The sequence below is a fragment of the Cryptomeria japonica genome, chromosome 10 (assembly GCF_030272615.1).
Source record: "Cryptomeria japonica chromosome 10, Sugi_1.0, whole genome shotgun sequence".
Classification (NCBI taxonomy): domain Eukaryota; kingdom Viridiplantae; phylum Streptophyta; class Pinopsida; order Cupressales; family Cupressaceae; genus Cryptomeria; species Cryptomeria japonica.
The window spans coordinates 328,763,653-328,779,838 of record NC_081414.1 but is presented as its reverse complement, the minus strand read 5'-3'; the positions used below and the strand labels follow the sequence as shown (position 1 = coordinate 328,779,838).

At 33.8% G+C, this 16,186-nt stretch overlaps 1 protein-coding gene across 1 annotated transcript; it reads right to left on the bottom strand.

Moving 5' to 3' along the window:
• Positions 1 to 9,820: 9,820 nt before the first annotated feature.
• Positions 9,821 to 10,556, bottom strand: LOC131858961 (TPD1 protein homolog 1-like). The gene is made up of 3 exons (XM_059212459.1): positions 10,487 to 10,556; positions 10,228 to 10,326; positions 9,821 to 10,152 (listed from the first exon to the last, which is right to left on the bottom strand). The coding sequence occupies exons 1-3, from the start codon at positions 10,554 to 10,556 to the stop codon at positions 9,821 to 9,823; spliced, it is 501 nt and encodes a 166-aa protein (XP_059068442.1).
• Positions 10,557 to 16,186: the final 5,630 nt, after the last annotated feature.

Genomic DNA, 16,186 nt, shown 5'->3' with positions numbered 1-16,186 from the left:
ATATAAATGCCACAAACATAGATTCAAGATATGCAGAGAGGAAATGTTAGAAGATATTCGCTTCAAGAAATTTGTCCTTACCCATTCGACATAAATCTAAACATGATACCATTTCCTACAAGTTGTGAAACTCCCAAATATGATAAATATAATGGAAGCACTGATCCCCAAAATCATATATGAGAATTTTGCACGATGAGTACGGAGTTTGCACACGAGGATACATACCTGATGAGATTATTTCCAAAGAGCTTAAGTGGACTAGCTATGGAATGGTTCCCCAAGCCTCCACTTGGAATTAGATTATTCGCATAATTGGTGGATAAGTTTGCTTCATAATACTCTTACAACATACAACATAAGGTCACAATGCTAGAACTATGTAATACTAAACAAAAGAGTGGAGAACCTTCCATGATGTTTCTATAGAGATGGAGACGGTTAGCTTCACGATATCCTCGTATGACACCAGAATATGAGAAAATGGACATATTCATCGATAATCTAAACGAACAAATGAGATGTCATCTAAAAATGCAATTTCATCAAAATTTTGAAAAGATGATTGATAATGGAATCAGAATGGAGGAAGTTATGGTAAAAAAGGGTGAGTTGAAGCTATATAAGGAGTTCATCCTCCTAACAACAATGCTAACAAAAACAATGATAAGCCCAAATTTTGGAATAGAAATCAAAATGTTAATGATGGGGTAGTGGATAACAACAATATAAAACCAAAGCAATCAGTTTTCAATTTATCCAATCACTCAGCAACGGCTCAACAAAAAAACAATCACCAAAAATCAACTTTCAACAATTTATTTTCAAGGAAATTTACAAACATTGGTGAACCACTTGAGTCAGCATTAAAGATGCTTCTCACAAAAAAGTTGATTACTTTGCCAAAAGGAAGAAACTTTGAACCTCAAGTGAAACCCTCTTGGTGGAATGACAACCATTATTGCGATTTTCATCGAAACAAGGGACACCAAACATATAATTGTCAGCGGTTGAAACATGTCATCCAAGATTTGATTGATAATGGAGTGATAATTGTAGGTGGACATACGACAAATGAATCTCATACAACTTTCAAAACTATGCTTCCTAACTATGAGAAGGGTGGATCATCAGCAACACATAATGGTAAGGGTAAAGAAAAAGTGAACTATGCTCATGCATATGACAATATGGTAAATGTGATTGTGGTTAAAGATAAACAACATCAAGAACCTTCTCATTCTATCACAAGAAGCAAAGCCAAAGTTTTTTTTCCAGGTCCTACAACTAACACATTATCCACTTCAAAACAATACAGTCTAGTGGATCAACTATAAAAAACTCCCATGCAAATATCCATCTTAGAAATTTTAAGGCTTTCACCTGCTCACAAGATATTCTTGAAAGAGCAGTAGTAGATATGATAGTGTCCAAAGATCTTGATGTAGATCAATTCCAAACCATGGTGGGACACCTCACAACCCCTCACTTCTTATCATTCACTGAAGAAGATGACATGGCCTTACAACATCCCCATAATGCTCCCTTGCATATTGAATTCCTCATTCATAAGATGCGCATTAAATGTGTCCTAATAGATGGGGGAGATGGCTTAAACATTTTCTCATTAAGTTTTATTCGTGCTCTAGGTTATTATGAAGATGCAGTTAATCCACGGAAAAAGATCACAATCAAAGCATATGATGAAGAAGAGTGTTCCTCCAAAAGAATTGTAGTATTACCCATTAGAGTGGGACCTTTGCAGAAAGAGATAGCATGCCAAGTTATAGACTTGGATTTATCATATAACATACTCTTGGGAAGACCATGGATACATGACATACAAGCTATTCCATCAACATATCATCAGTGCCTAAAGTTTCCATACAATGGGCAGGAAATCACAATCCCAACATATTCAAATCCATTCCAGTACTGTCGCAATCTAAAACTAGCTCAAGAGGTCATTGTTCCTCATAATAGGGAGGCATCATCTTCAAACATAAAATCCAAGAAAAAATCATTTGCCTCAATTTTGTCAAGTATGGAAAAAAAAATGCAGCTAAGAGATCGAGGGAACAAAGAATATTCACTGTCATAGTTACCACTTTCTCCTAAATCCTATGGGAAAACATCAAACTCTAAACAACAACCAATTGTGAAATATATTCCAATATTTGATGGAGAATTTGTTAGTGCTGGGCCCTTATCAGAGGAAACAAAGGACAAAGATGTGCTACAATGGCTATACAAGGATGAAGAAGTCCAACAAAAGATCAATAATATTAGAATACCTACAAAAAAATATGGAAAAGGACTTTACATCCTTCAGAAAATGGGATACACTAGAACGGGTGCTATAGGAAAAATAAAAGAAGGTATCTCAGAACCTATACAAGCTCAGAATCAATAGGCTACAGACAAATCAGGCTTAGGGTATGGACAAGTTACTCTACCAGAGGACACATCTTCTAGGCAACAAAAAGATGAACATGATAACAGACAAGAGAAACTTGCAATTGAAAGGGAAGAAACATCTGCCAAACAAAGAGAACAAACAAATATAAAATGGAAAAAGAAGAAAACTTCTAATCAATAGGAAAAACAACCTACATGCACTTCCCAAGCAGAGTTAACTCCTAATCAAAATAGACAAGAAGCTGGTACAAATCAAGGAGAGCTGATAGTAAGGTTGACAAAACTCAATATGATTCTAGAGGAAGTTGAATATGAGAGAAGAAAATATATAGCAAGAAAAATAGAAGAAACAAATAAAACACTATATGAACAAATCTACAGATTGCAAGCTGCAAGCAAGACAGATTCTAATGAATGGGAATGGAATTCCTATCATTCTGAACAATCAGCTGAAGAAAATTTCTTTGAAGAAGATGTAGGTGTCGATTTAGTTCATGCGTATGCAGGACAGACGTTAGGAACTAGCCCACTTGAATTAGAATCACATTCGGTTGACTTGGACTTAATCGAGGATGATCATGAGCTACTTGCGAGCAGTTATTCTGATGAGAGTATCATTCTAGACATTAAAATACATATCAAAAACTTTGACATCTCTATCATGACCCTTAATACCTTTGAAGCATTTCAACTTGAGGACCCCTTACCCCTAATCCATTCTGAACTTATTGACTAGGAAAATGAAAGAGATACTGCCATTGATACCTTTCCTAATGACCATGCAATATCCTTATATCTTAATGCAATCGAACCCGCAATAAATTTCACCAGGGATTTCAATAACCCATCTTCCACTTAAGTGGGTGCCAAATCTCCTAGTCACAATAGTGAAAATAAAGAAAACAATAATAGATCTAATGCTGAAAACCATTTATTGGCAACATTAGACCAAGTAAAAGTAAAAAGAAAGGATGCATCTAACGGTGAAAACCTACTTGAGGCGCCAGAAGATAAGAGATTTGACACTTTACTTGAATACTATCAATAAATGTCATCCATATTGATCAAACCAATAAAGGCAGTTAACATTGGGAAAACATAGCAACCAAAGATTCTATATTCAACAACCTCCCTATCAGAACAATAAAAACAAAAATATCTGGAATTCTTCAAAAGATGGTAAATCAATTTCTCCTAGCCATATGCAGACATGCCAGGGTTGGATCCAGATCTTATTCTGCATCAATTAAATGTTAGTCCACGTGAAAAACCAGTTAAACATAAATTGAGAAAGAGGCATCCTCATATCGCTCTCCTTGTGAAAGCAAAACTGATGAAATTACTAGAAGTGGGATTCATCAGAATTGTAGCATATCCTCAATGGGTATCAAACACAGTTCCTATTTCTAAATCGGATAAAAATATCAGAGTATGCACAAACTTTAGAGATCTCAATAATGCATAGCCAAAGGATGACTTTCATTTGCCTAATATTGACATCATTATGGATTTAACTATTGGATATTCCATGTTTTCTCTAATGGATGGTTTCTCAGGATATAATCAGATTAAAATAGCTCCAGAAGATCAAGAGAAGATATATTTCACATTTCCATGGGGTACTTTTTGTTGGAACATCATGCCATTTTTACTAAAGAATGCAGGTGCTAAATATCAAAGAGCCATGACAACAACATTCCACGACATGATGCATACATTTATGTAAGTCTGTGTTGATGACATATTGGCAAAATCATACAACATAGAAGAAAATATAGGAGTACTGGAAAAGATCTTTGACCTATTAGAACAATACAAGCTAAGGCTCAATCCAAAGAAATGTCCCTTTGATATCACTTCAGGTAAGCTATTAGGATACATTATTTCCACTAGAGGTATCAAAGTAGATCCATCCAAGGTCAAACCAACCATGGAAATGGAATCTCCCAGGAATTCAGTCAACTCATATCACTCCAAGGAAGACTACAGTCAATCAGAAGATTTGTTGCTCAGCTAGCAGATAAATGTCAACCATTTACTCATTTGTTGCACAAGATTGTTAATTTCAAGTGGAACCATCAATGTGAGGAAGCATTCAACAAGATCAAGGAATATCTCATGCAACCACCAATCCTAATGTCACCAATTCAAGGAAAGTCATTGTGACTATATGTATCAACCAAAGAAGTATCATTAGGAGTTCTACTCGCACAATAGGATAATGAAGGAAAAGAATGAGTTATGTACTACATCAGTAGAACATTAGTGGGATACAAGCTCAACTATTCACCAACAAAAAAAGCATGCTTGGTGGTAGTGTTTGCTTCTCAAAAATTGAGACACTATCTTCTATCTCACTCAAACCAAGCTGATTGCTAAAATTGATCCATTGAAGTATTTTCCGAACAAGATGACATTAATAGGAAGATTATCAAAATGGATCATGATCCTGAGCAAGTTTAATATTGAGTATGTGGACAAAAAAACTATCAAGAGATAAGTCATTGCAGACCAATTAGCAGAGGCACCACTTCAAGATGATCCTCATTTACACATTGAATTTCTAGATGTTGATATCCTAATGATCACCACAAAGACATGGAAATTTTACTTTGATGGTTCATATACACAACATGGATCAGGAGTAGAAATTATATTCATCATGCCACAAGGTCATACAATTCCAAAAGCATACAAATTAAGCTTTCTATGCACAAATAATACAACAGACTATGAAGCTTTGGTCATAGGGATCAAAATGGCCATAGAATGGAACATTACACAACTTCAAGTCTTTGGACACTCTTAGCTCGTCATCAATCAAATCAATGACGATTATCAAACAACAGATGAAAAGCTAATGCCTTATAAAAATATGGTTGATGATGTCAAGAATTACTTTGTCAAAATAACTTTTGAGTAGATTCCGAGGAATGACAATAAAGCAACAGATGCCATGGCAACACTTGCTTCTCTACTTCAGACACAAGAAAATCAAGAGCGATGCGAATTCTTAGTGGAAGAGTTGTTTTACCCTGCTCATAATTATCCTGATTCCCAAACTATCTATCACCTTGTTTGGCTATTGACAAACTTATACATACCTGAAAGATAATATCCTCCCTCCTAACTTGTTAAAGAACCAAAAGAGAAACTTTATTCACTAATCCTCCCATTATACTCTTGTCGCGAATACCCTTTTTAAACGAGGTTTGGATGGTACTCTTTTAAGATGTCTCAAGCAAGAATAATCTTAGAAGGCTTTAAATGAAGTCCATAATGGCATTCATGGCACTCATTGAAGTGGTCTTACCCTTTCAAAAGAACTCATACGCTTGGGCTATTATTGGCCAACTATGGAATGAGATTGTTTTCAGATAGCTAAAACATGCAAACAATGTCAATTCCATGGAAATTTAATTCATGCACCAACACAAGAACTTCATGCTTTGGCAACCTCTTGGCCTTTCTTCTAATGGGGGTCTTGATCTAGTAGAAAGATACATCCTCCTTCATCCAATGGTTACAAATTCATCCTTGTAGCTACAAAATATTTCACAAAATGGATTGAGGCAGTACCTCTCACAAATATCACAGCAAAATAAATTGTTGCATTTATCTTGAACTACATCATATGTCGCAATGGCATACCCATGACCATTATCACTAATAATGGGCGACCATTCAAGAATCAGGATCTACAACAACTATGTGATAAATTCAAGATACAACACAAATTCTCTAGACCCTACTATCCTCAAGGGAATGGGCAATCAAAAGAATCAAACAAAACTATTATGAAAATCCTCAAAAGACAGTGAATGATGTTGGCAGAGATTGGCATGTCCAATTGAACCCTGGTCTATGGGCCTACCGTACTAGTATCTGCGCACCAACAGGCGCCACACCTTTCTCTCTTATCTATGGATCATAAGCAATACTGCCAATAGAAGTAGATATACATTCTATATGAGTATCATTAAAAGGCCTTATCCTAGATGAAGAACAACAAGTATCTAGACTGCAAGAGTTAGAATTGATTCATTAATGAAGAAAAAATGCCTTTGATCATTTAAATGTTTATCAGCAAAGAATGTGTCAAAGTTATAATCACAAGGTCAAATGAAGAGCCTTTCAAGTTGGAGAACTAGTACTAAAAGAAAATCCACGCAACCAGGAAGATCAAGAAATGAAAGGGAAGTTTGAACCAAACTGGTTGGGTCCGTTTGTGGTCACAACAATATTTGGGTCAGGGTCCTATCAACACAGGATGACGATCAACTTGAATAACCCATCAATAGCATGCATCTGAAGAAATTTTATGTCTGAAAAGGTATAAAATCCAAAAACAGTAAAAAAACATAATCAAAAATAGAAAATCCAAAAATAGTGAAAAAGCAGAAAAATAAAAAATAGTGAAAAAGCAGAAAATCCAAAAACAGTGAAAAAGCATAAAAATAAAAAATAGTGAAAAAGAAGAAAATCCAAAAATATTGGAAAATCATAAAATACAAAAACAACGAAAACAGAGAAAATAAATCAAATATGAGAAAAAGTGCAATAAAAACAGATGGTGAAAACCTGGCAAGAGGGGCTATCTATCGGCTAGCTCTTCCATCTATTTGTTCATGCATCCTTCTGCTTGCATTTCATTTTCCATCAGCGTTGTTCATATCTATAATAAGCCTTTGTACATACGCAGGCATCGCGGTTGATTTCTCACCATGGTTTGGATCATTGGGTATATCATAATAAATTTGTTTATTGGTTTGGGGAAAAATCCTGAACCTAGCTGGGGGCAAAAATTTTCAATCGTTTTGAGCTTAATCAAATAGGTAGAACAACAAATAGACAACTCTTGTCAAGAAAAAACTGAGACACATCCAACATTGAACACGAGATCAAATTATCAATCATCACACTATCACATGTCAGTCCAAGCACATCACATACTTTTCAATGGATGATATCTTTTGACTAATTATTTTAACTTTGGTTCAACTTATCTATCTTGATTTTCGCTATCATGATTTCGGAGTGACTCCAGGATGTCTTTGACTAGAGGAACAATGAAGGAATGTGATATTTTTATTGTGTGTTGTTTGTAAATTAATCATTAATATATGCAAAGTTGTCTCAGGACATGATCATCGAAGTATCATCGATTTGTATATAGGAATGATTAATACTGCATGTTTTATGCAAGCAACACTTAGGTAATATTTGTTCTATTACACCTCGATGCTTGTGCTAACTTTCCATATTAAAATCTAGGAAAGTAGTGCTCAGGTCATCATGGTTCAATTATACCATCGATGTTTGCACTCCCCACATTTTAAGAAGCTCAATGATAGAAAAAAGAAATAACCCTATGACTGCTTTGATTAGAATGGATCCGATCTCAAGAATTGTTATTATAGGCATATTTTCTTTTTAGATCCCATCTCAAACATTGTTATTATAAGAATATCCCTTTTTAGATCCCATCTCAAGCATTGTTATGATAGGCATATCATTTATAGCATTCAAGTTTATCATTGTTATCATTTATTGCATCTCTGATCTAGCTTAATTTGATCATCTTCTGGTATAATTATTTTATCATAGAGCATAATCAATATCTCATCTAGCGTAATTGCATCATCATTTAACATAATCATGCATATCATTAGCTTAATTATCTTCTTGGATCAATCTATCTTAATCATGCATTCATCTAGCTTGCACATCATATCATTTTAAATCCTCCGTCTTGGAATAGTCAAGTCATTGGGATTGCTCATCTAGATCTGAGAGAAAATTCATGCTTGCATGTCTTAGGAGGCGATAGGTTGCTTTGCCATGGTTTTATCTTTCATTTGATTTCAATTTGCTAACCATGCTTGTAATGATCTATTGAGTGTTTGCATTGCAGTTGCAGGTACTCTACTTCACAACCATGATAATAGGTATAAGAAATAGATATGAAGTATGGATGAACATGAATAATAGGGATAAGAGTGAAGCTATATAGACAATGTTACTCAAAATATAGCGAAATGATAAGATAAAGACTATCATACTTGGGGAAAAAGATTAAGTAGATATATCAATATTGCAAGTATGCCTTTAACATTTCCTCCTAAATTAGAAAAATGATAGGAGTGAGACATCTCTAATCGATAAAAATGAAGATCATATTAGCATGTAGAAGTTGTAGGTATGGTAAGGATCATAATATGTAAACTATGAATGATAAGAATGTGGACATAACAAGGTTATCTTGATATTATCACATTATAAGATATATACAATGTATGATATAGATTTGTGAGTGTGATAAGTTAATATAAGGAGAATAAATGTCAAGTTAAAAGTTATTATAACAAATAAACATTTATTCTCCTTATATTAACATATAAGATCATGTAAAATAGTAACATGAATATAAGAATATCATGTAAGTAAATGAAACTTTTAACTTATCACGTTAAAAGTTTTTATTTGTTAGATCATCTAAGTATATTAACTTAACATGAATATCTCTTATCACTCTAGATAATGATTAGAGAATCATTATAAGATCATGTAAAATAGTAACATGAATATAAGAATATCATGTAAGTAAATAAAAAGTAAAACCAAATGAAAAATAAGCATATTAGATGTGTCGTGCACCCTCATCATTTGCATAAAGAACAATATAAGCTAAAAATTTCACACCTTTCAATAAATGAATTTCGTAAACATATAAAAATAAAATTATATTTCATAATAAATTGAATTTATGAATAATAAGTTTACTGTAAGTTTTCCCTGACATTTACATAATTGAAAATCTACACTTCCAAAATATTCTTCATAAATCAAATAAATATATTTATTTATTTAGCCAAAACAAATTGTAAACATTACTGACACACTATATGAAATATAAACTTTAATAACACACTATACAAATCAAATAAAGATGCAAATAAAATTAGACCTCTTCATTGATCCACACAATTCAATATAATTGTAACCTACCCCTCAATACACAAACCCGAATTTTCTGAATACATCCAACTAGACACCCGTTTTACGTGATTGACATTTAAGAGAAATGTTTGCTCTTTGCTAATATGATAATCGATATAAACACCTACGAAAGTTCGAGCCCTTTAATTATATACATTATGCTGTTCAAATTGATATTCTGGAGTTTATATGGCATTCAATATAAACATGCTATATAGCTATTCCAAAGGGAAACCAAACTGCAAAAAAAATTATGAGAAAATAAGATAGAACCAATAATTTTAAATATGCATTGCAGAAACACTAAATAAATCTCTCCGCTATAGTTGTATTTAATACTATCAAGGCCGTAAGTAAACAGTCAGGGCCTCTGGCATACAATATCATAGTAAGAGCTTGCAAGTCATGGGACACATTTCACGGAAGAGACTGCCATGGGATATTTAGAAGTTTGTGCATATACGAAAGATATGGAGCCTCCGGCCTTTATTGGATTCCCATTGTTGACAAGACAGTCGTTGTAGCTCAAACGCTTGAATACTTTTGGATCTATCTCTACTGCAGAGCTGAACCATCCACAGGTAAGCTGGATTTGTGCAATTGAGCAGCCTGTGGTGCACACATTCTGAATTTCTACGGTGTATGATGGAACTCCGTTTGGCATGGGGGATTCGGGGCTCTGATTCACTACTATGTCTTCTTTTGAGCAAGCTTGCTCCATTTTCTCCCCGAATCCTGCACATTTAATCATACCCATCAAATTCCTAACAAATGAAATCATTAATGAGGTATTCCAAGGATTAAACTTACCCATACGCAGCAGCCTAGAGTTTTTATAGTTTGAATTCATAATGACATTCGTCAGATTGGACATTCCCGCAGAATGTGAATCTTTCATTGTTGTCAAGGCTGCACATAATGCAAATGCGTTATGTATTCCGGCGGCTGACTTCTATAATTACAACTGTTCTCTAATAATGCTAAAAACAAAATAAATAATGTTCCTATTATTATTCTATATGCCTTTCTAGCGAACATCAAAGTGCAAATGAACGAATAAAATGGATACCTGAGACACCGTTGAAGAATATGCAGAGCACAAAGAAGGCGGAGGCACTGGTCAAGTAATACATGGCCATTGTTAGTGAAAACGCTTTGCAAGTACATAACAACTTGCCTTCCACTGGCATATATAGTAACCAAGTGACTAAATGGGTCTGGAGCCGACAAATTTACCCTCTTGTTGATTGTCTTTTATTATTGAATAAAAGAATGGTTGTGTCGGCTGCATAGACACCGCCACCAAGCCACATCACATCTTAACACCATTATTTTTGCGTTTATTAATCAAGAATCTGATAATTGTGTCCCCTTTCGAAGCAATAGCATCAAAGGGAAACACATTTCGAAGAACGACACAATCTTCTCTACCATATTTGTAGGCTTTATTATTTACTATAGCCTTTGGAAACTTAACAAATCGTAACACGTGCCCCCCTCACTCTCGCATAATTAACTAGATGCAGGGAACTATTAAATAATTAACCTAGATTCTTATAGATTAAATTAAATTAAACTAGTGGTGGTGTGGCTTTAACTTAAACTTTAAGTTTGTTATTGTCATTAGTTTAGAGTAGATAAAACTTGAGATGAAGATAGAGGAGGAGAGGAAGATAGAGAGATAGAAAGAGGTAGAGGGAGAGTTAAAGATAAAAATGAAGAGTTATATAGAAAATAAGATTGATACATAAAGAGAAAAAGGTAGAAGGAGAGATAGAGAGAAAGAGAGAAAGAGAGATAAGTATATAGGGCTAGGGAGGGAGAGAGAGATGTTGCATTATCATAGAAGGATAGAGAGGTAAAGATAAGTATATATGTTATTTTCTTTTATTTTAACAATAGTGTGTGGAGGGAGCAAAGAAACTCATTTGGTAAATATATTTTTTTTATTAAGGGTAAACAAGTTTTGGGGGACCAGAAACCCCATAAACAGGTTTTAAGGGGAACCGAAACCCCACAGGTTTTGAAAGGACCCGAAACCCTCAGATTTTACTAGGATCTGGAACCCACATAAAATTACTGCTAAAAGATAATAATATTAGAGAACTAGCAACCAAGCCACAAACATGACACAAATCGTCCCTAACATAGAGACAAGGGTTTTGCAAGGCTCCCCAAACCTACAAAATATTGGGGTTTTGAAAGGCTCCCCTAACCTTCATTGTGGGTTTTGGATTGGCTCCCAAAACTAGCAAACAAGGGTTTTCCCAGGCTCCCATAACTAGTAACACAGACATCAACTTGTCAATAGTAGAACTAGCCCTTAACCAAAAACAAACATTAGCTAGGCTAGGCCCATTAAAATTGCTAGCATCCAGCAAGCCTGAGGAAAGAAGATCACTCCCACAACCAAGATGCAAGAAAGAAATCTGAAAGCACACATGGGGGTTTTGAAAGGCTCCCCTAACCTCCTCACCCAAAAGTCCTTCTCCCACCATCTCCCCACCTGAATAGGAATTGAAAGAAGGGAGAGCATTAGCCCCAGAGACACTCTCGTAGCAGGCAGAAACTAGATTGCTCCCAACCACCATATCTCTACCTCAATGGGAGAAAGGGCCACTTCAGATAGGCTGGGAAGAGAGTGGATCAAATACCCCCATAAAAGAGTCATGGACCAAGAAAGAAAAAACTCCTCCACCACAGAAGGAGGGAAAACCAAAATAGGGGAAAACTCGACCAACCCAATCTCAAGATCAAGAGGAAGATACATTAGAAACACAAAGACTCCCTCACAAGAAATAGTAGAAGGCCCAGACAAACCATTCACATCCAAAAAGATTCCTTCCATCTTCTATAGAGAGCCACCTCTAGCCAAGGCAGTGCCAAAAGACATACTCTGCCAAGACCACACAGAGCCCTGTTTCTTGAGATCCACAAAAACAGCAATGGACAGAGGAACCTCCCACATGGGTCTGAGAAAGTCAAGCATAATAGTCTGCAAACCAACACAGGGCACCAAGGGAAAACTTGCACCAACAAAAAGAAAAGACCAGGAAAAACGAGGAGGCAAAAAAGTACCACCAGTCCTAGAGGGGGACCCAAAGCCTAGCCAGACACAGGACATCACAGATGAAAAACGAACATGTGAGGATGAAGGCATCCAGTAAGGTTCATCACCAGAGAGAAATGAACATCAAAAGTCGGGAACCATGGCGATCTCATCGCATAGAACCAATAGGGGCGGGGTAAACACAATGCCCTCTGCAGCATCGTCCAACCACACAAAACCTGGAACAAAGAAGCGTACGCAGAGGCCAGAGGAACTAGGTTGGGCTGAAGAGAAGAGGCTCTCCCCATCGCCATCGCTTGAATCCTCATGCGCCAAAACCCTAGCTCGTCCCGCTCCTCCTTTCCCGCTCATCTACGTCCTTGGTAAACATATTTTTATATGAACTACAATCTGTTATTTTTCTGGGATGTTCAGGCTATTGTTTTATTCATGCATATTAGTAGTTGTTTGGTTGCCTTCCATAATGTAAATTTTTAACATAATTAAGTAGCGTATGAATATGAAATATGAAAAAAAAATGAATGAAAAATACAAAACATGTAAATAAATGTATTTATTAATATATTTTTAATTTCTGCCATCTAAAAAGGATAGCAGTATTAAAGTCTATATTAAAACAATAGTCACTCCTACTTGGTGGAAGGTATTGTCACTAATGTTAAGATTAAATAAAATACAAATAAATATAGGAATAAATTACTAACAATTTAAGTTTGAACACAATTTAAAATAATAAGAAAATTTAAAAAATGAATATGATGAAGTGAAAGATGGCAAAATCTATGTTAAACCTGATATTTTTTTGAACTAAACATTTACTAAATAAGAAACCTTTTAAGTGGTTGAAATATTGTCATCCCATTGTAAAATTGACAAGTGTAATATGGAAACCTAGAAATAAACAAACTATGACTTAGTTTTAATATGTGCATATGTCTTTAATTTTGGCTCATTAAAGATTATTAGAACAATGTAGAATTATATTTTAAATTAAGAAGTGAAATTATATTCTACTAGAGAATTTAATATGATGTCACATTTGATATAATTACTATCATATAGATTTGTAAAACAAATTTTAAAATAATTATCATACTACTTTATTATTACTAAACTATTTTTCAATTCATTAATATAATGTTATGTATATTTCTAACACCCTTCACTATATTCTTTTAAAATTTCAAAAATGATGTAACATATTGGTTTAAAATTTCATAAACATGTCAGACGAAAAATATATATATATATAAAAAAAATAAAATTAGTTCCATCTCTTTAATGTTAGGAGCACATAATTATGATTAATCGAATTAAGAAAATATCATTTCCAATCCATACTCTTTGTTTTACTTCAAGCCAACCATTTACTATTTATAAGAGACATTTGTTGCTCTTGCACCACACACAACAAGAATGGAAACAAAGTTTGCGGTAACGGACTTTGTCCAAATGTGCATGGTAGAAATGATACAAGGTCAGGATGTGTGGGTCTCATGAGCCGACCATACAAACATTGTGACAATTCTTTTCATAGGAAACTTTCATTTCATTTGATAGCATGTACTACTGTGACAGTGAGAGAACTGATTTTCTTTTCATGTATAATAATCTATATTTTCTTTTAGAAAAACTATTTTTTTTATTCATACAATGCAATGAGAATACATAAAAATGATATTTTTATAATTATATAAGGGAAAGGAGCCAGCAATGGATATAGCTAACTTCACGCATCTTAAGATCCTAAACGGTTCATCTGATTTTAATGATTATTTTTGTTCTCTCCATATGTGACTTAACTCCTCAAAGCTATTGTTCTGGCTTGTGGGTAGTAACGATACACGTTGTGGAATTCATTATGTGTACAAAGGTCAAAAAGTACAAATTTCAAAGTGTGGTCTGATACATAATCACCTTTGTGCCAATAGTAGGTAACTCAAAATAAATAGTAGTAGTGGACAAATTCCCCAATAGTTAAGCACAAATGACCTAGTAGTGGTGCACAAATGTCCCAGTAATGGGCAAATTATGGTAAAAAAAGCTAAAAAATTATCCACTATTGGTATATGTGATATTTATTAATGGACCTTCCATTACCATTTTTTTGGCTCCTACTATGTCTACTAATGAGGGGTGGGGTTGACAAAAGGAGGACGGTTATTGGTCCTATGTCCACTATTGGCTCCTTTCCCCTAAAATAAAAATTATATTTAAACTATAAAGTTCTCGATGAAATTTTTTAATTCTTTGTATTCATTTGTTAGACTAATTGACACAGAAAGTTCAATGAATACAATAGTATCTTGCCAGTGGCAGAACTAAAAAATTGAAACACTCTACAAACATTTTCAAAAATTGTATCTAGGAAGGGGGAATTACTATGGATCTACCATTTTACAATATAATTATTAAGGTTTATGAATGATATTTATGTCTCCTTTTTATAGGTTTCTTATTAAGGATGTAAAGAGTCAAAAGGAAATAAATTTTTTATAAGCATACTAAGGTATTGTTTCATATAGAAATATAGAATTATAAGCTAGAGATAGTAATCAAAACATGTTAGAGGAGAAAGATAGTCCTAAAGGTCAAAAGGAATGATCATATTATTATGCAAAATATTTAGGTACATAAAATAATTAAAGTCATGAGATTTGCACAATCCATTTGTATTCTAATGTATTATTTTAGATTCGATTCTTTTCATCCTGATGATGAATCACAGAGTGTGATTCAAAACGTTGATGGAAAAAAATACACACAATCGAATCCAGAAAAATACATTAGAACATAAAATAATGTTTTATTATTAGGATCTATGCATGATAAGAAATACAAATATAAACCAAGAACCTGTAGTCATTGTCACTCTTTAAGATCATATAAGATACACATGATATTATAGATTTAAGAGCATAATAAATTATTTTAAGCAAAAAAATATCAACTTGAAGGTAATCATAAAATTTAAACAATGTCATTAAAGAAATTTCTGATTGGAACATCATAACATCATGTAATATAGGAACATGCACTCAATATGATGGATACAAAATATAATAATAATATCATATAAATATTTATAAATTTAGATTACTTGATGAAACATGCAATGAATTTTTATTTAAGAGAAAATATTGAAGCTAAAAAAGATAAATAATATAACCATCAATAATTAAATAATTAAATAACAATAAATAATATACTCCCCTATGTACAAAAAAAGAAAGTCAAGAATGTGACATAGGGAGAAAATGACACAACAAACATTATAGAAGAAATATAATTCTTACATATATCAACAAATATAAATGATTCCCTTTGGGAATTCAGACAAACCATTTTGTTGAGGCAAATGTATCCTACATTAGTATTAAATTGGCATTGTCTAACAATTATCAGAAGGTCTGGCTAGAGAGTTACTCATTAAACACTATCAATTTTCTAAGGGGTGTTCAAGCCCCTAGCTGGACCATCAAAAGCTTAATCCTTGATAGCATTGAAATGCTTAAATATTTGGATGATTATAAAATCTCCCATGTTTTTCATAAAGGTAATAAAGTTGTTGATGGCTTTGCTAATGTTAGTCTCAAGCAACCTGATATAGTATGGTGGGGGACTTATGATTACATCCCCACAATAATTAAGTGTTGATGATAGTTGATTATGCTAATTGGACAACTTTCTTTATAATGA